General features: G+C 33.6%; 1 protein-coding gene across 1 annotated transcript in view; it reads left to right on the top strand.

Moving 5' to 3' along the window:
• The window catches only part of TECRL (trans-2,3-enoyl-CoA reductase like), a 169,916-nt gene extending 164,657 nt beyond the window's left edge, over positions 1-5,259 (top strand). Inside the window, exons 10-11 of the mRNA XM_043969700.1 lie at positions 473-518; positions 1,454-5,259. Of these exons, the coding sequence (XP_043825635.1) occupies positions 473-503 (31 nt within the window). The 3' untranslated portion in view covers positions 504-518; positions 1,454-5,259. The remainder of the gene's footprint in view (positions 1-472; positions 519-1,453) is intronic.
• Positions 5,260-23,439: the final 18,180 nt, after the last annotated feature.

Here is a 23,439-nt window from a genome sequence, read left to right as displayed (position 1 = left end):
CAAAGATATATTTCTTTGTAAGCTGTATGTATATTTCTTCAAGTTTTGTTTATTTTATTAGCTTCATCAGCCAATAAATTATTTGTAAGTGGTTTCACTTTAAAATGATTTTAATTTATATAAAAAATTATATAATTATTGCATATGTAAAACTGTCTATAAGTAGTAAGTAATGCATGAAACTTCTTACAGTGTATCAAGAAAAATAATTTAATCATATTTCTAAGGGATGCTACATTTAAAAAAATAATTGCCACTATCCTAATTAATTTGTTTCCAAACTATCCCTTTATCTTTTGGGACCTATTTCATTATTGTGTTTGTTCAAGCAGTTGCTCATTGTTTCTTAGCTTTGTATCACCTAAACAATTAGTATTATCTTTAGGTTTTATTTTTTAGAAATTGTCCCTGATAAAATATTAAGTATCTAGTTTTGCATTGTTTGCTAACTTATTTTTTTTTAATGTAACAGATTGGGTCATGGATTAGTTTCACAGTTATGACACAAACTCTTCCAGGGTAAGATGATAGTTAGTGTCTTTGACAAATGAAAAAGGTGAAATATACCATAACAAAAAGTAATTTTGGGGAACAAAATCAATATTAACTAAAATGGTAACTGTTATAACAATAATCTTTTGTATGAACTAAGAGAGAAAAAAGCTTATTATATTTTCATGTATTATTGATTTCATCACTTTGCCAAATTTTTAAAATAGTTTTACCTATCTGTTGGAAAGAGAATGTATCTTTATGGAGATTGCTTCTCTTATATTTTGTTTGATGAAAATATGGATTCAAACATATATAATAGGTTACTTTTCATGAATCCTAAAAGAAGAAATAGGAAATATTTGTTGTGCAATTTTATGTAAGGCTCCTTTTTTGGCTGGTTGTGTTTGTGTTTGTGTGTGTGTTATGGTGTTATAAGACTGAGTTTTTAAACACTTTTTTCTAGACATAGTATGACATATTAATTGAAAAGTAAGTTATCATATACTCCTCATTCTATAAGGTAAATATGGGTGTTATACCTTGTAGGTAATCTATTAGGCCACTTTATTTTTCAATTTCAATAATGTATATTAAAATATAAAATTCATTAAATTGTGTCCAAATATTTTTCCTAATGTCTATGTCTACCTACTGTCCCTGTTTAAAAGCTCTGTTGAAAGAACAAATTCTCTGAACACCTCATTCAGAAGGTTTCTAACATTTAATCTGGGAGACAAGAGACCTCTTCCTTGCTCAGCTGCTCGGTGCTAGTGTATTGTCCCTCCAGTCTCATGCTTTTACTTAAAAAAACCATTTAAAGAAAATGATCAAATGAAAAATACAGTAATTTGAGGATATGCTTTAAGATTTACAGATGATCATTTCTGTTTCGTAAAGTTATTATTTCAAGTACCATAATGCTACGTGGCCATTTTCAATGTATTTCTTTTTTTTCCAGTTGGAATTTTTACACTCCTAATGAGTATCCAGATGTCGCTGTGGGCACAAAAGAAGCATAAAGTTTATCTGAAGAAATTTGATTCTTATGTCCATAGAAAATCGGCAATGATTCCATTTATATTGTAAAGGTGTGTAGTGGTATGGAAAACTCTTCTTGTACACAGAAGGGTTAGAAGGAAAAAAGTTCTCATACTAAAAAAATACAAGTCAAGATTTGCTGAGATTCTTTTTTATTTTCAGAATTTTGATATATTTGTCTAAATTTGGATTCACAAAACCAAATAGGAAAATAAAAAAGATCAATAAGAGGAAGGGGAAGTACAGAAACAGGCCTACCTTTTTTTTTCAGAGAATTACTTTCTAAACAAAACTCAGGGGAAAAAAATGCTGGAAATAACCCTGGCTATAGCACTGATCATGTGCATGATCTTGGTAATGTCCATTTATTTTTTTCTGGGCCTCAGTTTCCTCTCCTGAAAAATAACATATTTAGATAAGTATTCAGTGGCAAAAAATCTAGAATTCTAAGTTGTTTGTTTTTGTTACTATTATTTATCATTGAATATTTAGCAGGATTACCTATAACAATAAGCAACAATGAGGAATCTGGAGTTTAAAGTAGAAAATTTTAAAAGGTAGTTTTTGGGGTATGAAAATCATTTGAATTACACAATTTCAATTTAATGGCTAGTTAAAACAATTACATTTCTGAGTCTGTTTACAATGAATTGTCAAATGTGTAAAGTATTCTTAAATCGTAAGATAAAGGTTTTCAAGAATTTCTACTTAAAGATGGAAGGTTTTATATTATCTACTTATTGTAACATAATGTACTATCAAACATGATAAATTTATGGCATAAAAGGTTTGTGAAACTGAGAGTAGAATTCAAAATGATTTTTTGATGTCCCTTTCTTTCATTGTAAAGTTTGAATGAGTAAATCAATCAAAGAACAACCATTAAATACCTTGTGTGTAATGAGTATGGTGATTGGTGGTGGGGACACAGAGACAAAAATGAAAGTACCTTCCCTCAAGGAGTTTGTAATCTATTGGGAAATAGTAACATATGCATTATTAGATTGGTGATGAGAGCTAGAAGTTCTGAGCTTAACCTAATTCAGTTCCGTAGTAATTTATGTTCAAAAATTGGAACGAAATGAGATACTTTTGGTCGATCTATTTAACAGTTTAAAAGAGGACTTATTTAGCCAATAACAAGAGAAGAATATTCTATATGGGTATGCTTTGAAGAAACCTTGAGTTCATTAAGCTAAGCAAAATTCTCCTGCCTCTGAGTTGCCCATAATGGTCCTCTAGCCAAACCTCTAGTAGAGGTTGGAGCTCCAAGTGGTGCTACCTGATTCAGACAGATAAGGAGGATAACAATATCCCAAATCTGAGTACACTGAGGCAAATCACATCTAAAATAAAATATTAATATGTTTTAAGAAAAATCTACCTAATTTTCATGGGGTAAGAATTTAGGTAGGGTTTTATGATACTGTTCTTTAAGGAAGGAAAGGGAGAAGAAGTTATTTCTATACATTCTTCATTTAAGGCACTTTTTTGAGATCTTTATGATCATGGTATGACTTAACACAATGAAAAATTTGAACTCTAAATATAGTTGAAAATAATAGGATCTTGAAAAGTAAAATGTCTCTATAACATAGTATATTAATAGAATATAACACACTCCATGTTTTCTTTCATTCAATGATGATTATTATCATACAAAATAACTAGTAATGTTTTTAGCTTTTCCTTTTTTTCAGTCATGCATTTTCTGTTAAACAGATAATACAAACAAATGACTTGATTTTGTTGATGAGAAAAATTGCTTTTATGTGTGTGTGTGTATGTGTGTGTTCGTGTGTGTTTATGAGGTAAGATTTTGGATAGAATTTATGGATAAATCCTAAATTTGCTAGTGCTATCTTACATAAAATAATGGTGGAGCATGTGACAAATTAATAATCTTTTGTTCACCTGGCTATGTACTTCGAGCTGCAATGGCCTCTTTTGAAAAAAAAAGCATAATTTCTAAACTAGCAAGTAGACTAATATTTCATTAAATTATTCTACTGAAATTCATAAATGTATGGATAAAAAAGCTAAATACGTGTGATTATTAATGATGTTAATCAAGGATGGAAAGAAAAGTTTTTTAAAGAGGATATTAAGCACTCAAAAGGAAGGTTGGATTTAGTCCCCGTTAGTGTCAGGATCAGGAACTATGTTATTTGTGCACATGTAAAATTGAGCATTTGTCTTCTTTTAATTCATATTTCAAAATGAACAACCTCTAGGATATTTTTATCAGTCTTAAGTGCAGAAGGACATGTCAATATTTTTTCAAAATTAATTTCTTGTCTGAGTGTAACTCTTTAAAATGACATCCCTACAAGTAACCAACCAGACAATCTAAATGTGTGGGAAGAGAGGGAGTCTGTGTTTTGGAATCTCATTGCTCACTAATCTAAGGTGTATGTTTGTGATCCTCTCTGAGAATGGAAATTAAATCTCAGATATGCTGGTTTTTGACATACCATGTTTCAGTAGAAGGGTTTTGATTCTGAGTCAGAGAACATGTATTTAATCCCCACTCTGACAGTAAGTCCTGGAATGACCTTAATATTTTGGGCCTTCATTTTCTTCTCTGTAAATGTAAGGGGTTTGTGTTGATGGCCTGTAAAGTTCTATTTTTTTTTCTCTATATTCATGTAATCTCCCCAGATTTTCTTTTGAACTAATAAAGGACCAAAAGGTCCATCTAGACATAAGCCTATGTGTCTAAAGGAGACAAAATAAAATACTCTGTTTTGACTCAAGAATTCTCTTTTATTTTAGTTTGGAATTGGCAAAAAAAAAAAAGAGCTATCAATGGTAGTTTGGACAAATGGGTCACAATTAGACTCACTCTACTTTTTATTACATATACTTGCTGTATACATTTCAGAGTTCATCACTAATTATTTTTTGAGTGTCATCATTCATTTAAAAAATAATTTTACTGATATTTTTGCATATGATTTCATTGATTTAGGTAAATCTCCCATGATGGAACTCTTACCAGTGCTTATTGGCAATAGTTTAATGGCATCGAGATTTTAAGTTAATTGTCTATGGTCACAAACATTGCGTCAGAAATGAAACCTTATCTCTTATTTCCCAAATATACATGCCCATGTATGCAGAAATAAATTTTCACATATACACATACTTACACACACACACCACACACACACACACACACACACCACAGAGTCTATCTCTTTCCCTTTCTTGCAGACTCTACCTGCTGTATTAAACCACAGTGTCAAATAGAAACAGGAGTACTAAACAATGTTTGAGTCCTGCAACAAGCATATTGAGTTAGAAAACCACTATTAATCTTAATTATTCTATTATTTTCAAATTTATTTTGTTTACCTATCTCCCAACTGTATTTTTTATCTGGTTCCTGAAATACTTACTAGTGTTGATAAATCATAATGCAGCTGTTTTTCACAACTCTGTGCTAAACTACCTTTCTATGATTAGTATGAGAATTTATTGAATGCCTATAGACAGAAACAGACTGTTTGCATCATTTAAAGGAAATTCTAAGTCAATGAAATCAGAGAAATTTCAATATTTGATATAGTTTTAAACAAGGGTTCTTGACCTGCACTCTCTAAACATTAAAAGATATTTTGACAACTCTTTTCTAATAGAAGTTATTGACTTCTCTTATCATATATTTATTATGTGATACATCTTCCCTCAGTTCAGTCTTGTCTTAATGTCATACTTCATATGGTTTAGTTGCCTTTGCATGCCAGAAAATTTTTTTTTCATTTTTCAAGGACATTTCTGTTGAAATACAATTAATGGATACATTTAATTTCATAGCAATTATTTCTTTGTTATTTATATATTGAAGTCTAATAAATGTCATTTATCCAATCAAAACCATATATTAAGTATCCAATTATACTGGTACAGTATCAAATAAAAAGAGATGAAACTGTTAAGTAGATATCAGATTCAGTGATCTGATAAGTGTCATTCCATTGGATCTGGAGAATGTGTGGGAGGGGTGGGAGGCAGAAATAACAGGTATTTATCCTTTGGGCCTTCCATTGACACTCTTGGAATTTGTCTAGTATCCCATAAAACCAAGTCATGAAAAGACTGTTGGTAAACTCTAGAACATTTTCAAGGGACAAAAAAATAAAAACTGAATATCTCCACATGCTGCTGAAATACTTTTTGGTAAACTCTGTTGGACAGGAATTAATTTAAATATATTCTTTGAAACACAGAGATGAACTTTTCTCCTTTTTGCATGCTGGAGCTCTTCAATTATGTCAGATGAGATCATATTGCCACATCACACCAAGTATAGTGTTAATTCCTATGGAGAAATGATCAGGAGAAATACTGGGTCTATTTCTTACGTATATTTTCTCAGAATGCCATCATTAGTGTTTTTATAAATCATCTCTGCAAGTATTATGATATTTTCATAATGCAATACCTAATGATATTAAATATCAAGCATCCTATCATTTTGGGACATCTCAAGAAGCATGTTTTGATAAATATGTGGCCCCCCCCCCAAATTCATTGCTTGTCATTGGTCTGCACCTCCAGGACTTAGGGAGGTAAGTGTGGGGACCAATTTTTAATTGGGGAGTGCTAGCTAAGCGGCTTGCCTCAATATTGGGGCAAGGAAGGAGACCGGCAACCTCCCTCAAAACAGAACAAGATTTATTTTAACAAGAACGAACTTAAAAAAAAAAAAAACACAAACAGGATCAGTAGGATCAAGGGAAAGGAAATAAAGTGGGGAAAGGGAAATTATAATACCTGAAAAAATACCACTGCCCAGGAATCAGCTGAAAATATGCAGGAGAATGCCTGTGGCTTTCCAGCTTCCACCTAGACTGCCCAATTCTCTTCCCCGAAACCTAGAAACACCCCACACAGCCCCAGCCAATGGGATGACCGCTCTGACAGTCACATGACTTCCCTCACTAGGCTTCTAATCATTATAATTTTGCCAGGCCCAAGTAGGCTTCGGTGAGTGGTGATGACGTGAGGTGCCAGAGCCCTGGCAATGGCTACAACCAGTGGGTGGAGCACCGTGCGGTTTGCAGAGCCCCAGGCCAGTGCGCACTGAGGCATAAAAACCTCAAATAACAATCAATTCTTTACATTAGCCACAGTTCAGTGTAAAAATTAGACCTTTAATTTATGCTCTATGTTATATGCACAGGTTGACAAAGCTATTAAAAGAATAGGACATGATTTATGATTAATCAAATATCTTGGAATTAGTTTTTATGGGAAATAAAAGTTTTCTTTCACAGTAGATCTTTCTGGGTTTTCTCTGATAAAAGTCCAGATTCCCAAAGCAAAACCAAAAGTAATATATAACACTAAAGGATCCCACATACTTGCACATAGAATAGTTCTTCTGGCCCAGTATATTTTATTTAGTGTGGGATGTATTGAAAATTTTCAAGCTAATATCTCCACTGTCTTTCAGAAAAATATAGTAGATTTTTGTTAAGGGCAATACATTTTTCATTTTTAAAAAATTATCTCAATTTTATTCATTCACACAAATCAGTATCATTATTTGTCATACTCATATTTATATTTACTATGATATACACATAAATACACTTTTAAAACCTCATAATTCACCCAATAATTACTTTTGTGTGTGTGTTGTGAGGCAACTTGTGGTTTGTGACTTGTCCAGGGTCACACAGCTAGTAAGAGTCAAGTGTTCTGAGGTCAGATTTGAACTGAAGTCCTCCTGACCTCTAGGGCTGGTACTTTATCCACTATGCCACCTAGCTGCCCTAAAGAATTACTTATAAGCACCTACTATGTGTCATATGCTATGATAAGTAATAGTGTTACTAAGGCTACTTCTAATTAGTAAGTAATAGAATTACAAAGAAAAAAATTAAGTTTCAAACCAGGACTCAAGGAACTTATATTTGGTTCAGAAAAAACAAAAACAATTCTATCAATTGACTTTCAAATAAAATTTAAAACGACTAGTTCTTGACTAACCTTTTTTTAGGTGTTTGTATTGCTTTTTCGAATAAATTCACAAAAATCATCATCATGTCCATTTGTATAGGCAAAGATTCAAATATAGGTGATACATTTATCTAGTCTTCTCATAAGTTTTTATTAAGGAACAACTGAAGAGAAAACTGAAAAGACCAAAGGCAACATTTCTCCTTTCCTATTTTCTGTTCTTGAGCTTTTTATGGTTAGGTGACTTCTCTAGAAAGAGGAAACCTTTACCAGAAAATTCACTAATTTTTTTTTTAATCAAAGAAAGAAAATATGGCTTCTTGATAAGAACAATTAATATAAGAATCATCTGTTTCTTTAGAAAAAACTCACCATTTATATATATATATATATATATATATTATATGTGGGAAAGTTTCAGGGTATACATATATATATATACATATATATACACACACACACAAATGTATATATATATATATGTGCATACACATATATACATATGTTTATGTGTTTGTACATGTATGTATATCTATCTATCTAGTGTGTTTGTGTAGTCTTTTCTACATCTGGATAAGATGAATAGTGTGGAAATTCAAACATATTTAAACCATAATGTTTATATTAACACTTTATTGCCTTATGTATTAATTTCTGATGCCCCTTACAGTTCCAAATTTAATTAAAGATTAAGAAAATAGATCTATTTCAAGAATCTAATATACATTATACATCTTGGATTTACAAGTCTCTGTGCTAATTCTACTGTATCCCAATGGTAATATGAAATAAAATGACCTATAATTTCATCAAGTAATGAAATACTCTTCCATTTTTATTTTAATAAAAAGGAAAGAAGAGAAGAAAAAAAAGACCTTTTGGTTGCTCCTGAATGTTAAAGGTGATTATAGCAAATGTTGCTGTACAAGTATAATTAAAGGCATTTATGCAGCTTTAGCATAATGATAATAATTTAAAAAGGTTTATTTTAAAGGCTGCATAAAAGTTAATTTCCACCCAGGTGCAAACTGAAACCTATAATTAGTCTTCCTTCATATGTCGGTGCCATAGTTGCGATGTACAAAAGCATTTCTAGAGACATAAGTCTAGGGGTAAAATAGGAAGTTTCTCATCTTAATAACCCATTTGTATGTGTTTGAAATATCTAAAAATTCACAGTTAAGAGAAAATAATTCTATAACACATTGGTCAGTTTTCACATTATTATTATTATCATTATTATTATTACATTTAGAGAGAAAGAATCACAGAGATCTGGTTCTAGAACAATTCCTACCACATTGTCTTGTGGTACACTAAGATAATGTACCTAAGAACATACCAGTTTGTGTCAACAATTCAAGTCAACAAGTATTTATTTAAAAACCCACTATATGTCAAACTGCTTTACTTACTATCTCATTTGACTCCTCACATCTCCAAAAGGTAGCTGCTATTATGATCCCAATATTACCAATGTAAAATTAGCTGGGAAAAAATAATAAATGATGACTTCAAGTTCACAGGGCTAGTATCTGAGACAAGATTTGTATTCAAGTCTTCTTGACTCCAAGTCCAGTGATGCATTTATAATACAACAAAAAGTACTTGAAAAATCAAGAAAATGGATCAGCAGAGAGAAAATTTCATAGTATCTATTAAAATTACCTGACTCTTTAGTCCTAGCACTTTACAAAATTATTTCATTCAATTGCCACAACAACCCTGGAAAGTAGGTGCTATTATTATTCTCATTTTACTTTTGAGGAAACTGAAATAAAGGCTAAGTAACTTGCCCAGGTACACACAGCTATGTCTAAGGTTATATTTGACCAATGATGAATAATGTTGCCTAATTTATAATCAAGGTGGACTAATGCACAGAATGTTGAACAAATTTTGGGATGGGGCCAACAGGAATTTTTGTTTTGCTTAAATAGGTTTCTTTATTTATTTTAAATTTTTATATGTAATAGTATTTTTTTCTAGTTTTCAACATTCATTTTTGTAAGATTTTGAGTTTCAAATTTTCCTCCTTTCCTAGCCACACCAAGACAGCAATCAATCTGATATAGGTTATATATGTACAATCCTGTTAAACACATTTTCACATTAGTCATGGTATGAAAGAAGGATTAGAACAAAAGGGAGAAATTGCAAGAAAGAAAAACAAGCAAACAGACAAAAAACAACAAATAAAGTAAAAATAGTATGCTTTTGTCTGCATTCAGACTCCAGGGTTCTTTTTTTCTGGATGTGGAGAGCATTTTCCATTATGGGTGCTTTGGAATTTTCTTAAATCATAGCCTTGCTTAGAAGAGCTAAGTCTGTCACAGTTCATCATTGCATAATGTTGCTGTTACGGTGTACAAGTTCTCCTGGTTTTGTTTACATCACTCACCATCAGTTCATGCAAGTCTTTCCATAATTTTCTGAAACCTACCTGCTCATCATTTCATACAGTACAATAATATTCCATTGTGTTCATATTCCACAACTTTTTCAGCCATTTCCCAATTGATGGATATCTCCTCAATTTCTAATTCTTTATCACTATAAAAAGAACTGCTATAAATATTTTTGTATGTTGGTCCTTTTCTATTTTTTATGATTTCTTTGGGATACAGATCACAGTTTTATAGTCCTTTGGGCATAGTTCTAATTGTTCTCCAGAATGGTTTGGATTAGTTTCCAACTCCACCAACAATGCATAAGTGTTCCATTTCCCCATCTTCTCCACAATTTGTCATTTTCCCTTTTTTATGCCATATTAGCCAATATGATAAGTGTGAGATAGTATTTCAGAGTTGTTTTGATTTTAATTTCTCCAATTAATAGTGATTGAGGACATTTTTTCATATGACTATAAATAGCTTTAATTTTATCTGAAAACAGTTCATATCCATTGAACATTCAAATAAGCTTGTTTATTACAAATGTTTTTTATTTCATTTTTGCTCTTCTAGTGTAGGGTGGGGAGGATTATTAGAAGGAGAAGTAAATTCTTGATAATGCTTCATAACAAAACAAGAACAACAAAAAGAGTTAAATTTATTGATTGAATGTTAATGTGAAAAATACTAGTGGAGGTTCAAGAGCAATAGTGTTAGAATTATAGCAACCCACAATTTTTTGCCCTAGAAACTGAGGTAGGTAGAAGTTGCCTATTTGGGGGATTGCAAAGTATAAATAAGTGTGGAAATTGGGGGAGAGACTTGCAAGACTTGCAGAATACATTTTTCCTTCAGTATTTCTAATACTTAAACTGATGTTACATCCTTAGGGAATGGTTATTACATACCTTCAGAGCTCTAAGGATTGGGGCTATCTTAGTGTTAGTGACTTAAACTCCCATTCTAGTGTAATTAATTATAATTAATATAAATCTAATGGTTTTAAAAATAAAAGTATTTACTACAAGTTATTGGTATAAAGCATATTCACAAAAATCTGTATGTAACACACTTTTAGAAATATATATTAAATCCAGAATAAAGTTCACATATGCTTAAAGAACACGAGGCAAGAGGTAGTACTCTCAGTTCTTAGAAATTCCTTTGCTGAAATCCTCAAGATTCAACTCCTTAGGCATGGTAGTTTTCTACTAGTCTCTTTGTAGAACTATGATCTGCATCAGTTATGTTCTTGACTCTGCTGTAGATACAGATGTTCCAGTGAAACTGCTAGGATGCCTATGGTAAGATGGGAAGTCAGTCAGATCTCTTAAGTTCATAAGATCATCCTCAGATTAAGGATGTTAGGAAGAAGAATGAAACTCAGGCTAAGAATAAGGCCTTATCCACCACTTCCACTGTGATTAATTCTTTCTAAGGGGTAATATTGAGAAGTTTTCTCTTTTTCTATTTGCTCAGATCTATCAGTTTTAAACAGACACAATTCTTTGTAGTCAACAACAATTATCACCAAGTTTTTCTCAACCAATCTGACTACTTTTCTTGTCTCTAAGTTCACCAATTTATTGAAGGATTGTTCATACTTGATTTAAAGTCTTTGTTGATTAGTTGACTGAAATAAAGGTATTAAGGCCTTGTTGACCCCTTTAAATTTGATGATTTAGTCATAATGCTATCTCATTTGATGTGTATATCAGGTCTAGATAGGGTGAGATAACTTCACCCACACTTATATACACATATGCATATTTATGAGCACACACAAATACTTGGATAATGAGTTAGGTTCATTATTTAATAAGAGGAAGAGAACATGATGGATTAACTGAGAAAACTGTAGTTCTTTCAATATTCAATGATGCTAATAACTCCCCGAATAATAAATGAATGAATAATGTGATAAAATAATGGAATTTGGCAGACACACAGAGGTCCCACCTGATTGATTTCGTATTCTTTGAGAAACTAAGTACCTACTTGGAATAATTCAATATAGGGCTACACCTGGCCTGCCCTGAGTTTATGTATACTGCTAACCATCACTCTCAGCCATGTAACTTGAAGGACCCTCCCTCTTGGGGGAGGGAGAGAAAGGTAGAAAATAGAATGCTGAGGCTGGGAGCTCTCTCTTTACTGTTGTGATCTTCCAAGAGCAGACTGGAGAGGGGCTGCACAGCTGACTCCCACAGAAACTACAGATCCCAGGTGGTGAGTTAATAGAAATGAGGCCAGCTCTTCGAATTAGCTGAGGTGGAAGAAAGGTTTGGGGATTGAGTCAGTCTTTGCTAGAGCCAGGGAGCTTATCCATTTTTCTCTTCCCCTATTTCCTTGTCCCTGGCTTTATTAACTTCACCTTTGTTCCATATTTTTGCAGGCTTATTTGATATCCTTAAATTTTGTTGTTGTTTGATAATTTGTGTTTGTTTTTCAATTGTTCTCCGTGGTCACATTTGGGGTTTTCTTGGCAAAGATACTGGGGTGGTTTATCATTTCCTTTTTTCCATACCATTTTACAGATAAGGGAACTGAGACAAACAGGATTAAGTGACTTTTCTGGGGTCACATATAAAGTAAGTGTCTGAGAGCAGATCTGAGTTAAAAAAATGAGTCATCCTGACTACAGGCCTGGCACTCTATCTACTGGACAACAAGGTTGCCTGATCCTGAAATTAGCTGAAATTATTCATTGTTTCAACTAGTTTTCATGGACTAACCTATGGTTCTCTAAGCATTCTATCATATCATCTATGAAAAATGATAGTTTTGTTTCATCATTGACTATTCTAATCTTTCACTTTCTTTTTCTTTCTTTCTCTATCTCTCTTTTTTACTGTAACTAATAATTCTAGTACAAATTTTGAATAATAATATTGGACACTGAACATTCTTGTTTATCGCTTAATCTTACTGGAAATGCTTCTACTTTATTGCTATTACACATATGCTCAGTCTTTGTTTAAGATAGATGATATTTATCATAAGATAATATTTATCATAATTGAAAACTTTCTAGTGTTTTTAATAGGAATGTGTTGCATTTTATAAAAAAAAACCTTTTTCTTTATGTTGATACAATAATTTGGATTTTTATTATTTGTGTTTCATAAATGGTCAATTATTACTCTGATATTATTACTCTGATATCCTATATTGAACTACCACTGGGAGTCAATATGGCAAAGGAAAGACATTAAACACATAGATCTCCAGACACAATTACCCACAAAACAGTAATAAAAACAACCTATGGAGCAGCAAAAACCCACAAAAAAATGAGATTATCTTCCAGCTAAAGACAGATTAAAGGGGGCTGTGCTGGCTGTAAGAAGATTCCACACCTGTGATCCTGCCGACAGTGCCCAAGAAGGCTGCACCAGAAAAACTTGCCCCTGAGCATCCAAGTCAGCTGAAGTGCTGGAGTCCTTCTGGAACTGAGCTTGTGGTTGGGTGAGAAGGCTGAGCAGCTGGCCAGGGGGGGAAAGTGCAGGGGTGTATGTGGGATCTAAGGAGGAATTTGGCCTTCCCACCCCAGCATGGAAACCAGGAAGAAATCTTGAGCATCAGGAGGCTCAGGTCGGGAGGGTTTCAGGCCTTATCAGAGTTAAGAACCACCGTAGCACACAAAATTATGCTGGCTGGTTAATTAGCAAGTTGGTTTAAGATTATCTTCAGACTCAGAGAAACAGGCCAGGGAAGAGAAAAACCTGCCCTCCCTCAAAGCAAAACACCTGAGACACTCTGAAGCTGGGGACAGTGTAGCTTGGAAGTAGGGCCACACTGTAAGAGGGAGTTAAAAGTCAAGTAAAAAGATGGCAAGATGTGTAAGCAAAAAAAGTTGAGAACTATAGAAAGTTTCTCTTAGTGACAAGGAAGATAAATGTGCACCCTCAGGAAAAGGATAAAAACCTCAGGGCCCCTATATTCAAAAGCTTCCATGAAAAATATGAATTGGGTCTCAGGTCATGGAAGTGCTCAAAAGGGAATTTGAAGAGAAAGTAGGAGAGATAGAAAGAGATTAGAGAGGTGGATGAAAGAATGGAAAGAGAAATGAGAGCAATGCAGGAGAGTCATAAGAAAAACATGGGAAAAAGCCAAAAGGAAAAGGAAATTAAAAAGCTGTCTCAAGAAAAATATTTGCCTAAGAATTAGGATTGAACAAATGGAAGGTAGTGACTTTATGAGAAACCAATACACAGTAAAGCAAATTCAAATGAATAAAAATAGAGGGGAAATATGAAATATCTCCTTGGAAAAACATCTCACTTGGAAAATAGGTCCAGGAGAGATAATATGAAAATCATTGGACTACCTGAAAACTATGACCAAAAGAAGAGTTTAGGCATCATCTTCCAAGAAATTGTCAGGGAAAATTGCCCTGATATTCTAGCGGTATAAGGTAAAATAGAAATTGAAAGAATCCACCAATCACCTCCTGAAAGAGATCCCAAAAGGAATACCTCCAAGAATTTATATCTAAATTCCAGAGATCCCTGTCAAAGAGAAAATATGGGTAAGCAGCTAGAAAAAAAGAATTCAAATACTGTGGAGATACAATAAAGATAACATAAGATCTAGCAGCATCTACATTAAAGGAACCAGAGGGCACAGAATATGATATTCCAGAGGGCAAAGGAACTGGGACTATAGCCAAGAATCACCTATCCAGCAAAACTTGTATAATCTTTCAGAGGAAAAAATGGAACTTCAATAAAAAGAGGATTTTCAGGCATTTGTGCCTGAAAAGACTGAACTCAATAGAAAATTTGACTTTCAAATCAAGACCCTAGAGAAGCATAAAAAGGTAAAGTGGGAGAAAAGAAATCATGAGGGATATTAAAAGATTAAACTGTTTACATTCCTACATGGGAAGATAATAAAAGGAATACACTTAGAGGACACAGTTCTGAACTGAATATGAAGGGATGATATGTGTAAAGCATTTATTTTTTGTTTAATCCTTTTTTTTTGTGGGGCAAGCAGGGGTGTGATGTCCTATGTCTAGGGCCAGATTTTGGACTCAGGACCTCTTGGCTCCAGGGATGGTTGCTTTGTCCACTGTGCCACCTAGGTAACCCATGATTAACATCTTTAAAATAGGGTTTTAGGGGTAGGAGGAATGCCCTGGGGGAGCAGGAATGGGAGAGGTATACCTGGGGAGAAGTAGCTCACATAAAGGGAAACAAGAAAAAAAGCTTTTGGAGGGGAGAGAAAGAGGGGGAAGGAGAGGGGGAGTGAGTGAACCATATTATAATCAAAATTGGCTCAAAGAGGAAATAACATACATATTCAAGTGGGTATAGTAATATATTTTTTTCCTTGAGGTAAAGTGGGAGGGGAAGGACATAAGTGGTGGGGGGAGAGGGGAAGAAGGGAAGGCAGATTGGGGGAGTGAGCAGTAAAAGCAAAAAAACACTTTCAAGGAAGGTGAAGTTGTTCTACGTAACTGATCATGTATGATTTACATTGAATTGCTTGATTCCAATAGGGAGGGTTGAGGAGGGAGGGAGGAAGAAAATTTAGAACAAAGAATCTCATCATAGTAGGCTCAAGGAGGGAATAACATACATACTCAATTGATAGGAGTAATCTATTGAACCCCACAGGAAAGGTAGGAGGGGAAGAGGATAAGGAGGAAAGGTTGAAAGAAAGAGAGGGTAGAGGTGGGAAGGGGCCAGGCAGAGAGCAAAACAATTTTGAGGAGGAATAGGGTAAAAGAAGATAGAAGTAGAGTAAATATGGGAAGGAATAGGATGGAAGGAAATAGTTATGATACTGACTATAATGGCAAAAAGTAGGTACATACTTGCTGGGCTATTGTGAAGAAAATTCTTTGTCAAGTTAAGGTACTACATAAAAGTTATGATGAACAGGATGTTATCAGAAAAAACCTGGAAAGACCTACATGAACTGAAGCAGAGTGAAATGTACTTTGTACAAAATAACAGCAATAGTGTAAGATGATGTGCTGGGAAGCATGTGGTTATTTTCAGCAATGAAATGATCAAATATGACTCTGAAGGGACTTATGAAAATTTCAATCCATGTACAGAGCAAGAACTGATGGTATCTGAAAGCAGATTGAAACAAAATTTTTTTTGACAGTTCCTTAATCTGAAGTTTTGTTTTTATGTTTTCACTCACAACCTAGCTAATGTGCGGGAAGCTAGGTGGTGTAGTGGATAAACAGCTAGCCCTGGATTCAGGAGGACCTGAGTTCAAATTTGACCTCAGATACTTGACACTTACTAGTATGACCCTGGGCAAGTCACTTAACCCTCCTTGTCCCACCAAAACAAAACTAAACAAACAAACACAAAACAGCCTAGCTAATGTGGAGATGTTTTCCATGACTACTCATGTATAACATTGATTTGCTTGAGTTCTTGGGGGTGAGGGGTGCTAAGGGGAAAGGAGGAAGAGAAGTTGGAACACAAAGATTTTAAAAATTGATGTCAAAATTTGTTTTTACATGTGAATTTGGAAAATAAAATTCTAAACAGAAAAAAAGGAAAGAAAAAAAAACAACTACCACTTGCATTCCTAGCATAAATCCAAACTTGTTATAGTGCATCATCTTTGTGATATATTGCTCTAATCTCCATGGTAGGGTTTTAATATTCTGCATCTATATTTATTTGTAAAATTGGTGTACCGTTATTTTTCCTCTATTTTTTCTCTCTCTGGTTTAGAGACACATTCTTCCGAAAAAAATTATTGGGGATTCCTTCTCTAGCCTATACTTTCCTAATATTAATTAGAATATTAGGATTATTGTACTTGGAATGTTTGGTAGAATTCACTTGCAATTGATCCAGTGGTAGGGTTTGATTTTAGACGCTCATTTATAACTTGTTCAATTCTTTTTCTAAGATATGGTGTTTTAAGTGTTTTATTTACTCATCTGTTAATCTGTGAGAATGATATTTTATAACTATCCATCAATTTCATTTAAAATGTCATTTTTATTATAATAGATTGGGCAAAAATAGGTTCCTAACAATTGGTTATATTTTGTTACTATTGTCCTCTAAGTTTATGCTTTGATCTTTCTGTCATTGTAGTTAACTTTCAGTAGTCAAACTTTTTGTTTTGCTTTGTTTTGTTTTGTTTTTGCTCATTTTTGTGCCGTTTTATGACTTCATCTTTTTATGACACAGTTGGGCTCTATTACTGTACTATCCCATGTTTTTGGTTTTGAGGGCGTCTTATAGATGAATATGTCACCAATTTTAGGAGCAATAAGTCACCAAATCTATATTTATCATACCATAAAATATTTTTCTTGTATTATCTAATGTAAACATCCACTAGAAAATTCTTGAACTTCATCTATCTGGAGATGTAGGACAATCATCTGAGTGTAAATGTCCAGCTAGTAAGTAAATGCAAATGTTTTATTACTATGAAAATAACTTGATAAAATATATCATCTCTTTTTGTTGGTCAGTCATTTTAGTCATTGCCTACCTCTTTGTGACCCCATTTAGGATTTTCTGTGGCAAAGATATTGGAGTGGTTTGGGCCATTTCCTTCTCCAGCTCATTTATAGAGGAGGAAAATGAGGTAAGGGTTAGAGACTTACCTAAGGTCACACAGCTACAAAGGTCTCTCAGGGCCAGATTGACCTGAGTAAGATAAATCTTTCCTGACTCTAGGCCAAATGCTCTATCCACTGGATCACCTAGCTGTTCCAATATAGTCAAATTCAATATATTGTTCAATCATTTTCAGTCATATCCAATTCTTCATTATACAATTTTGGGGTTTTATTGGCAAAGATACTAAAGTGGTTTGCCATTTTTTTCTTCAGCACATTTTACAGATGAAAAATTGAGGCAAACAGGTTTAATTGACTTGTCCAGGATCAAGTAGCTAGTAACTGTTTGAGGCCAGATTTGAATTCCAGACTCTGGGCCCAGGATTCTATCCAATAGCCACCTAACTGCTCTACTTTATCTCTGTCTTTTTTTTTTTTTAAGGCCAAAACAATCTCCTATATTAAAAAAAAATGCATCCACTGAAGAAATGTTTCCCTTTCTGTATGATCTAAGTCTCAAATTTTGTCATTTAAACTAGTTTTCTTGGGTTCTTCCATAAATATGTAAAATTATTTGCATTTAGTCTTAAAGATGATTCTTATGTTCAGATCATTAACCCTTAATATTTTTAGAGGGCATCATTATTTTACATTCCTTAGATTCATCTATAAATGGATCCAATACAATCATTAGACTTCATTATACTGGGGTTTGGGGACAGAATCATTTTCACAGAGGAGGGAATAGATTTCGAGTTACTAAACGATTGTTACAGGCATAATGCCTGTCAAAATCATAAATTATGATTTATATATGATGTATATTATATATTTGCAACATATCTGTACAAATGTTTTCGTGTTTCATGTATACATATATATATATATAATACAAACATATGCATATATGGGTGTGAATATGTATATGTGTGTTTCACAAGGAATTTAACAAAGATGGTATGGATTGTGTTACACAAATTGAGCTGAAATTACAATTGACTCCCCATTCTGCTCTAAGATCTGTATGACCTTGATCATTTACTTAGTTTTCTCATTTACAAAATGGAATCAAGCTAATTTATCTCAGCATTATGTATTCTAATTTAAGTACCTATCTTGGTTCACTATGTATTTATGATAATACTTTAAAATGTTAAATTCTGCATAAACACTCAAAAGGAAATTACTCTCCCTTAGGTACTAATTTAATAAAATGGAAAATGCTTTTTAAAGAACTTTTTATCCTGATCACTCTTCCCTATCCCCATTTCATAGATTCAAGGCAATGAGCTGATTCCAATGAGTCATAAAATAAGCACCAGGCAGTAAGAGAAATGAAAGCATTTTATAATAAATGGCAATCAAATTAATTTTTCTTATCAACATTTGCATAACCTGAACAATGATGCCAAGATTATAATTTAAGCTCTCTTTGGGGATTGTCTGGGGGTGGAGGTATTGTCTAATAATACATTCACTCCCTAGTAAATATGCTGAATTATTCAACAATACATTTTTATGGGAGTTATCAGTACTGTTCATAATTTACAAGGAGGCTCTGGGGCCTATAAGATTAGTTTGTGTCATTCATTTCTATCATCTTAAAGTTCTTTTAAAAAGATAGTTACCTCCACTGTCCCTAAAGTCAAGTTCACTCTTAGGACTTGTGGCCAAAAACAGTGTCATGTTGAAGATGGAGCTATAGTGGCTGAATCTCCATTACACAATGTTGGTAGAGTTTTAATAGAAAGTATATTTCCTTACCCAGCATCCCCTCTTCTGCTTGAACTATGGGAACATCTTTTATTTTCTCCCTTCATCATCTCTGTTGGTTTCAGGATGCCTGCTGTTCATTGATTTCTACTAGAGCAGGACTTGAAAAGAAGGCTGAATTTGAGCATTTTGATGTGTATAATCTCTCTTCATGCTGAGCTGGTGTTCAGTATCCAGCACAGTTTCAGAAAAAAAAATAAAAACAAATTATTATTTCATCTATATTCCATATTTCATGCAAAATATTCAGTCCCTGCTGCCAGCTGATTCTCCACACCCTATGAAATTTCATTTGAAAAATCTTGAACAAATTTAAGGTCTTTGACTATAATTGTTTGATGCTATTTATGAATCACTTGAACTCCATTTAGATGTGAATAAAATTTAAAGTTACTTTTGTTTGTTTGTTTTTTTGGTGGGGCAATGAGGGTTATATCCCTGTATGCTCTAGAGTAAATTTCTTATCTTCACATGTTGTGCCATTCTACTTGGAGCTCATTATATTAACCCATTATTTATTTCAACTTCTCAAGTTAACTCATTGACTGTATTTTCTAACATTATAAATAGCATAGCATACATATACACCCAAGTGTGTGTGTGTGTGTGTGTGTGTGTGTGTGTGTAGAGAAAGAGAGACAGAGAGAGAAACTCTAAGAACTGCTTTTATAAAATGGGAATAATATTTGTAGTAAAGCACCATCTAGAGATATAACAATATACATTGTTATAAACTATGTTCTATTTTATATAAATAAATAAATCAATATTATAAAATATGTATTATTTTCTTCATATCATTGTATCTAATAAGATATTTATTCTGAAAAACTTATGGGAACCACTGACCTTACCTCTTACTTAAATACCATATTCTATGGAACAGACTATAGAAATATCATCAATAATCTGGAATTTTTCATTCATTTGCGTGATCTCAAGTAGGTTACTTATCTTCTAACTACTAAACTTAGTCAATCAATAAACTTGTGTTAAGTGCCTATTATTTCCAAGACACTATGCTAAGCACTCAGGATACAAAGTTAAAAGACAGGCTTTGCTCTCAAGATGCTCAGGGTATAACAGGGGAGACAACTCTCAATTTTCACATTCCTAAGGAAGAATACCTCTCAAATAGTCTCTACTTTTTCAAAACTATAAAGACTAGATGGAATTCTCCAGGAATAAGGGTCATAGATGTTTGAGGTACTATATTATATTTTCATTTCAACTAAAGAATAATAGTATTCCATCTTAAAAAAAATGTCTGTTATCTTGCTTAAAATTTGGATGGTTTCTGCAACTTCTAGCCTGAATTCAGCCTATGTAATACAATAGTATGCCTAAAATTAGAGCATCTATAAAGGCAAGAGAGAAGTGTGCAATTGTCTGCTTTGAAGAGACCAAGAACACCTTTGACATTTAGTAGCCATTTGGAGAAATGACCACTTAGAGATACTTGAAAACAGTTTATATAAGAGCACTAAATCTGAACAAGTACAACAGCCGCAGAGAGAAATGCTGAGCAATGCATGCAGCTTTATGTTCTTAAGACTGTAGAAACCATACATCATTTGAGAAAATATCTAAAGATTCGAGAGATTCAGATGCTGCCAGGGTAAATATAGTGGAGACTAGCATGCCTTCCTTGCTATTATTTCTGAATAATGCATTATAAAACATGATGATAAGAAGTTTGCCTCTGAGCAGCCCAGATTACGGTCATTTTTCAGATGTACTTGGGTGAATGGAAATAAAATTCAATTCTTCAGAGCACACAAATACCCAGTTGACATATACAATCAATAGACTGTTACTGAAACAGAAAAAGTACAATGCTAGAGATGAAGGAAAACATAAAAGAGATGAACTGTTGAATTTTTCTTTTTTTTTTTTTGGTAGATTAAATAAAATGATGTATGAGGTTAAAACTTAAGTAGGCCAGTAAAAATAACTCACATTCATATATCATTTTATGATTTACAAGATTATTTCCTCATAATTATCCCCTTGACATGGATAGTACATGAATATGCTAATGATATGAAATTTATTCCGTGTTAGAAATTCATGTTGGGAGAACTTCCTTTACCAAGTAGATTTCAAACCCTTTATGATTTAGTATAGAACACCTAAGGAGTTCCCTGAGGCACATAGATATTAATTGCCCAATGACACATAGCTATTCTACCCCTCTAAAGTTTTTTAAACTCTTTATATAAATTATGGTCTTGGATTCTCACAACACAGCTGTGAAGTATTACAATTATCACTGGTATTATTATTATTTATCATTATATAAGTAGGGATACTGAGTCTCTGAGAGGTTGAAGTGACTTGCCCAAGTTCACTAGTATCTCATATTTACAAAGCCCTTCTAGTTTTCAAAGCACTTTAAATGGATTATTTCATTTTATACTCATCAGTCCTGTGACATAAATGCCATTTCTATATACAGATAAAGAGAAAGAGTGCTGGAGTAATTTTTAACAAATCTATTATATGTCTTGAGTTAGAATTTTCATTCTATATCTCATATGATTCTAATCCCAGCACTTCCCTCTATACTACACCATACTACAAGTTTCTAGACAACATTGCTACAGTTCTAGGAGGATAAGCGACTTTCTCATAGTAACACAGCTAGTCAGTGTCTGAGGTGCTATTACCAGAATCAGAATTTCAGAATTGAAAGTGGCTTCAAGAGATCTCCTACTTGAACCTCTGCCTCTAAAATATACCAGCAAAGTGGTTTATATAAAAACAAAACAAATCAACTTTGTATGAAAACTGGAGATAAAGAATTAAAGCTCATGTCTACTTTGTCTTGGTGATATGGGAAAATACAGGGGATGAAAGTGAGGCTCGAGCTGAGACCCCCAAAATGGAAGTAGAACATACTGTTTGTTCCCCTGAAGTCTGTGGTTTAGTACCAACTTCCTGACATATGCCTCTGTTTACTGAAATATGCCTTCCTGTCTGCCAAGTTGCTCACCACAATGTACCTGTGAAAACCTGCATGCATTTCCATGCCTAAGAGATATAAAAACTGCAGCTTTGGGGGCAGCTAGGTGGTGCAGTGGATAAAGTACCGGCCCTGAATTTAGGAGGACCTGAGTTCAAATCCGGCCTCAGACACTTGACACTAGCTGTGTGACCCTGGGCAAGTCACTTAACCCCTCATTGCCTTGCAAAAAAAGACAAACAAAAAACTGCAGCTTGGACACTTGGTGGCTGCCCAGAGTATCAGAGGCAACTCTGCTTTGGGCCAGCGCATCAATAAACTGCTCTTCCTTATTCCTGAGTGCCGTTTGGGTTTCTCCATCGGAATTTCCCACAACATTGGAAGACATCATGGTGAAGTCATTCTACTTTTGAATAAATCTAATATATATTAAAATTTCCCCTTTCCTCCAAAATAAAGCCTAAATTTGCCTCTCTACAACTTTCACTCATCTTAGAAAAAGCAACATGGCACAATGAAAAGAATACTGGACGTTTAGTCAGTTCCTGGGTTCAAATTCCAGATTTTCCAAGGCTTGTTTATTGTTTGACCTTGAAAAATTCTATTCACTTCTCTGGAACTATGTTATCTCATGTATGAAGTGAAGACATTAGATTCAATTCTCACTAAAATTACTTCCAATTTTAAATTTATGATCATGTAGTAACAGTTCCTGAGGGATCATACTCTCAAGGCTCCCCTTTTAATGGTAGTTTAGGTCCTCAGAAAGTAGATTAATATTTGTCCCCTAAAGTTTCTGAGGGGCATGAATCTAACTATTATTCATGACCCCCAGTGTGGTGTACCCCTCTTTCTCTCTCCACTAAAACAAAACAAAACAAAACAAACATCCAACAATTTGAAATCAATAAAGTTTCATAAATAAAGGTTCTCCTAAATCAGAGGGCACAGTATCCCCTAACATTTAAAAGGACACTGGTAAGAATGAACTCAAACAAGTAGCATAAAAATCTGGCATGTAAAGAACATATGAGGTTGATGTGTATCCTATGAGTAAGGATCCTGGAAGTTCTTTTCTCCCTTCACAAAGTTCCTATCAACTTTTATTTGGGTTAATGGCATCTGAAACATGGTTGCTCAGTCACTGCTTGACTGTTGAAGTGGCTTCTCACCAGATTAGAGTCTTATGTATATTTCAAATTTAACAGTGGCCTAGATACTCCTCTCTTAGAATAATTGTTTTACTA

This window comes from Dromiciops gliroides, chromosome 6 (genome assembly GCF_019393635.1).
Source record: "Dromiciops gliroides isolate mDroGli1 chromosome 6, mDroGli1.pri, whole genome shotgun sequence".
Lineage (NCBI taxonomy): Eukaryota > Metazoa > Chordata > Mammalia > Microbiotheria > Microbiotheriidae > Dromiciops > Dromiciops gliroides.
Note: the sequence above shows the minus strand (reverse complement) of the source record. Positions and strands in the feature narration are given on the sequence as shown.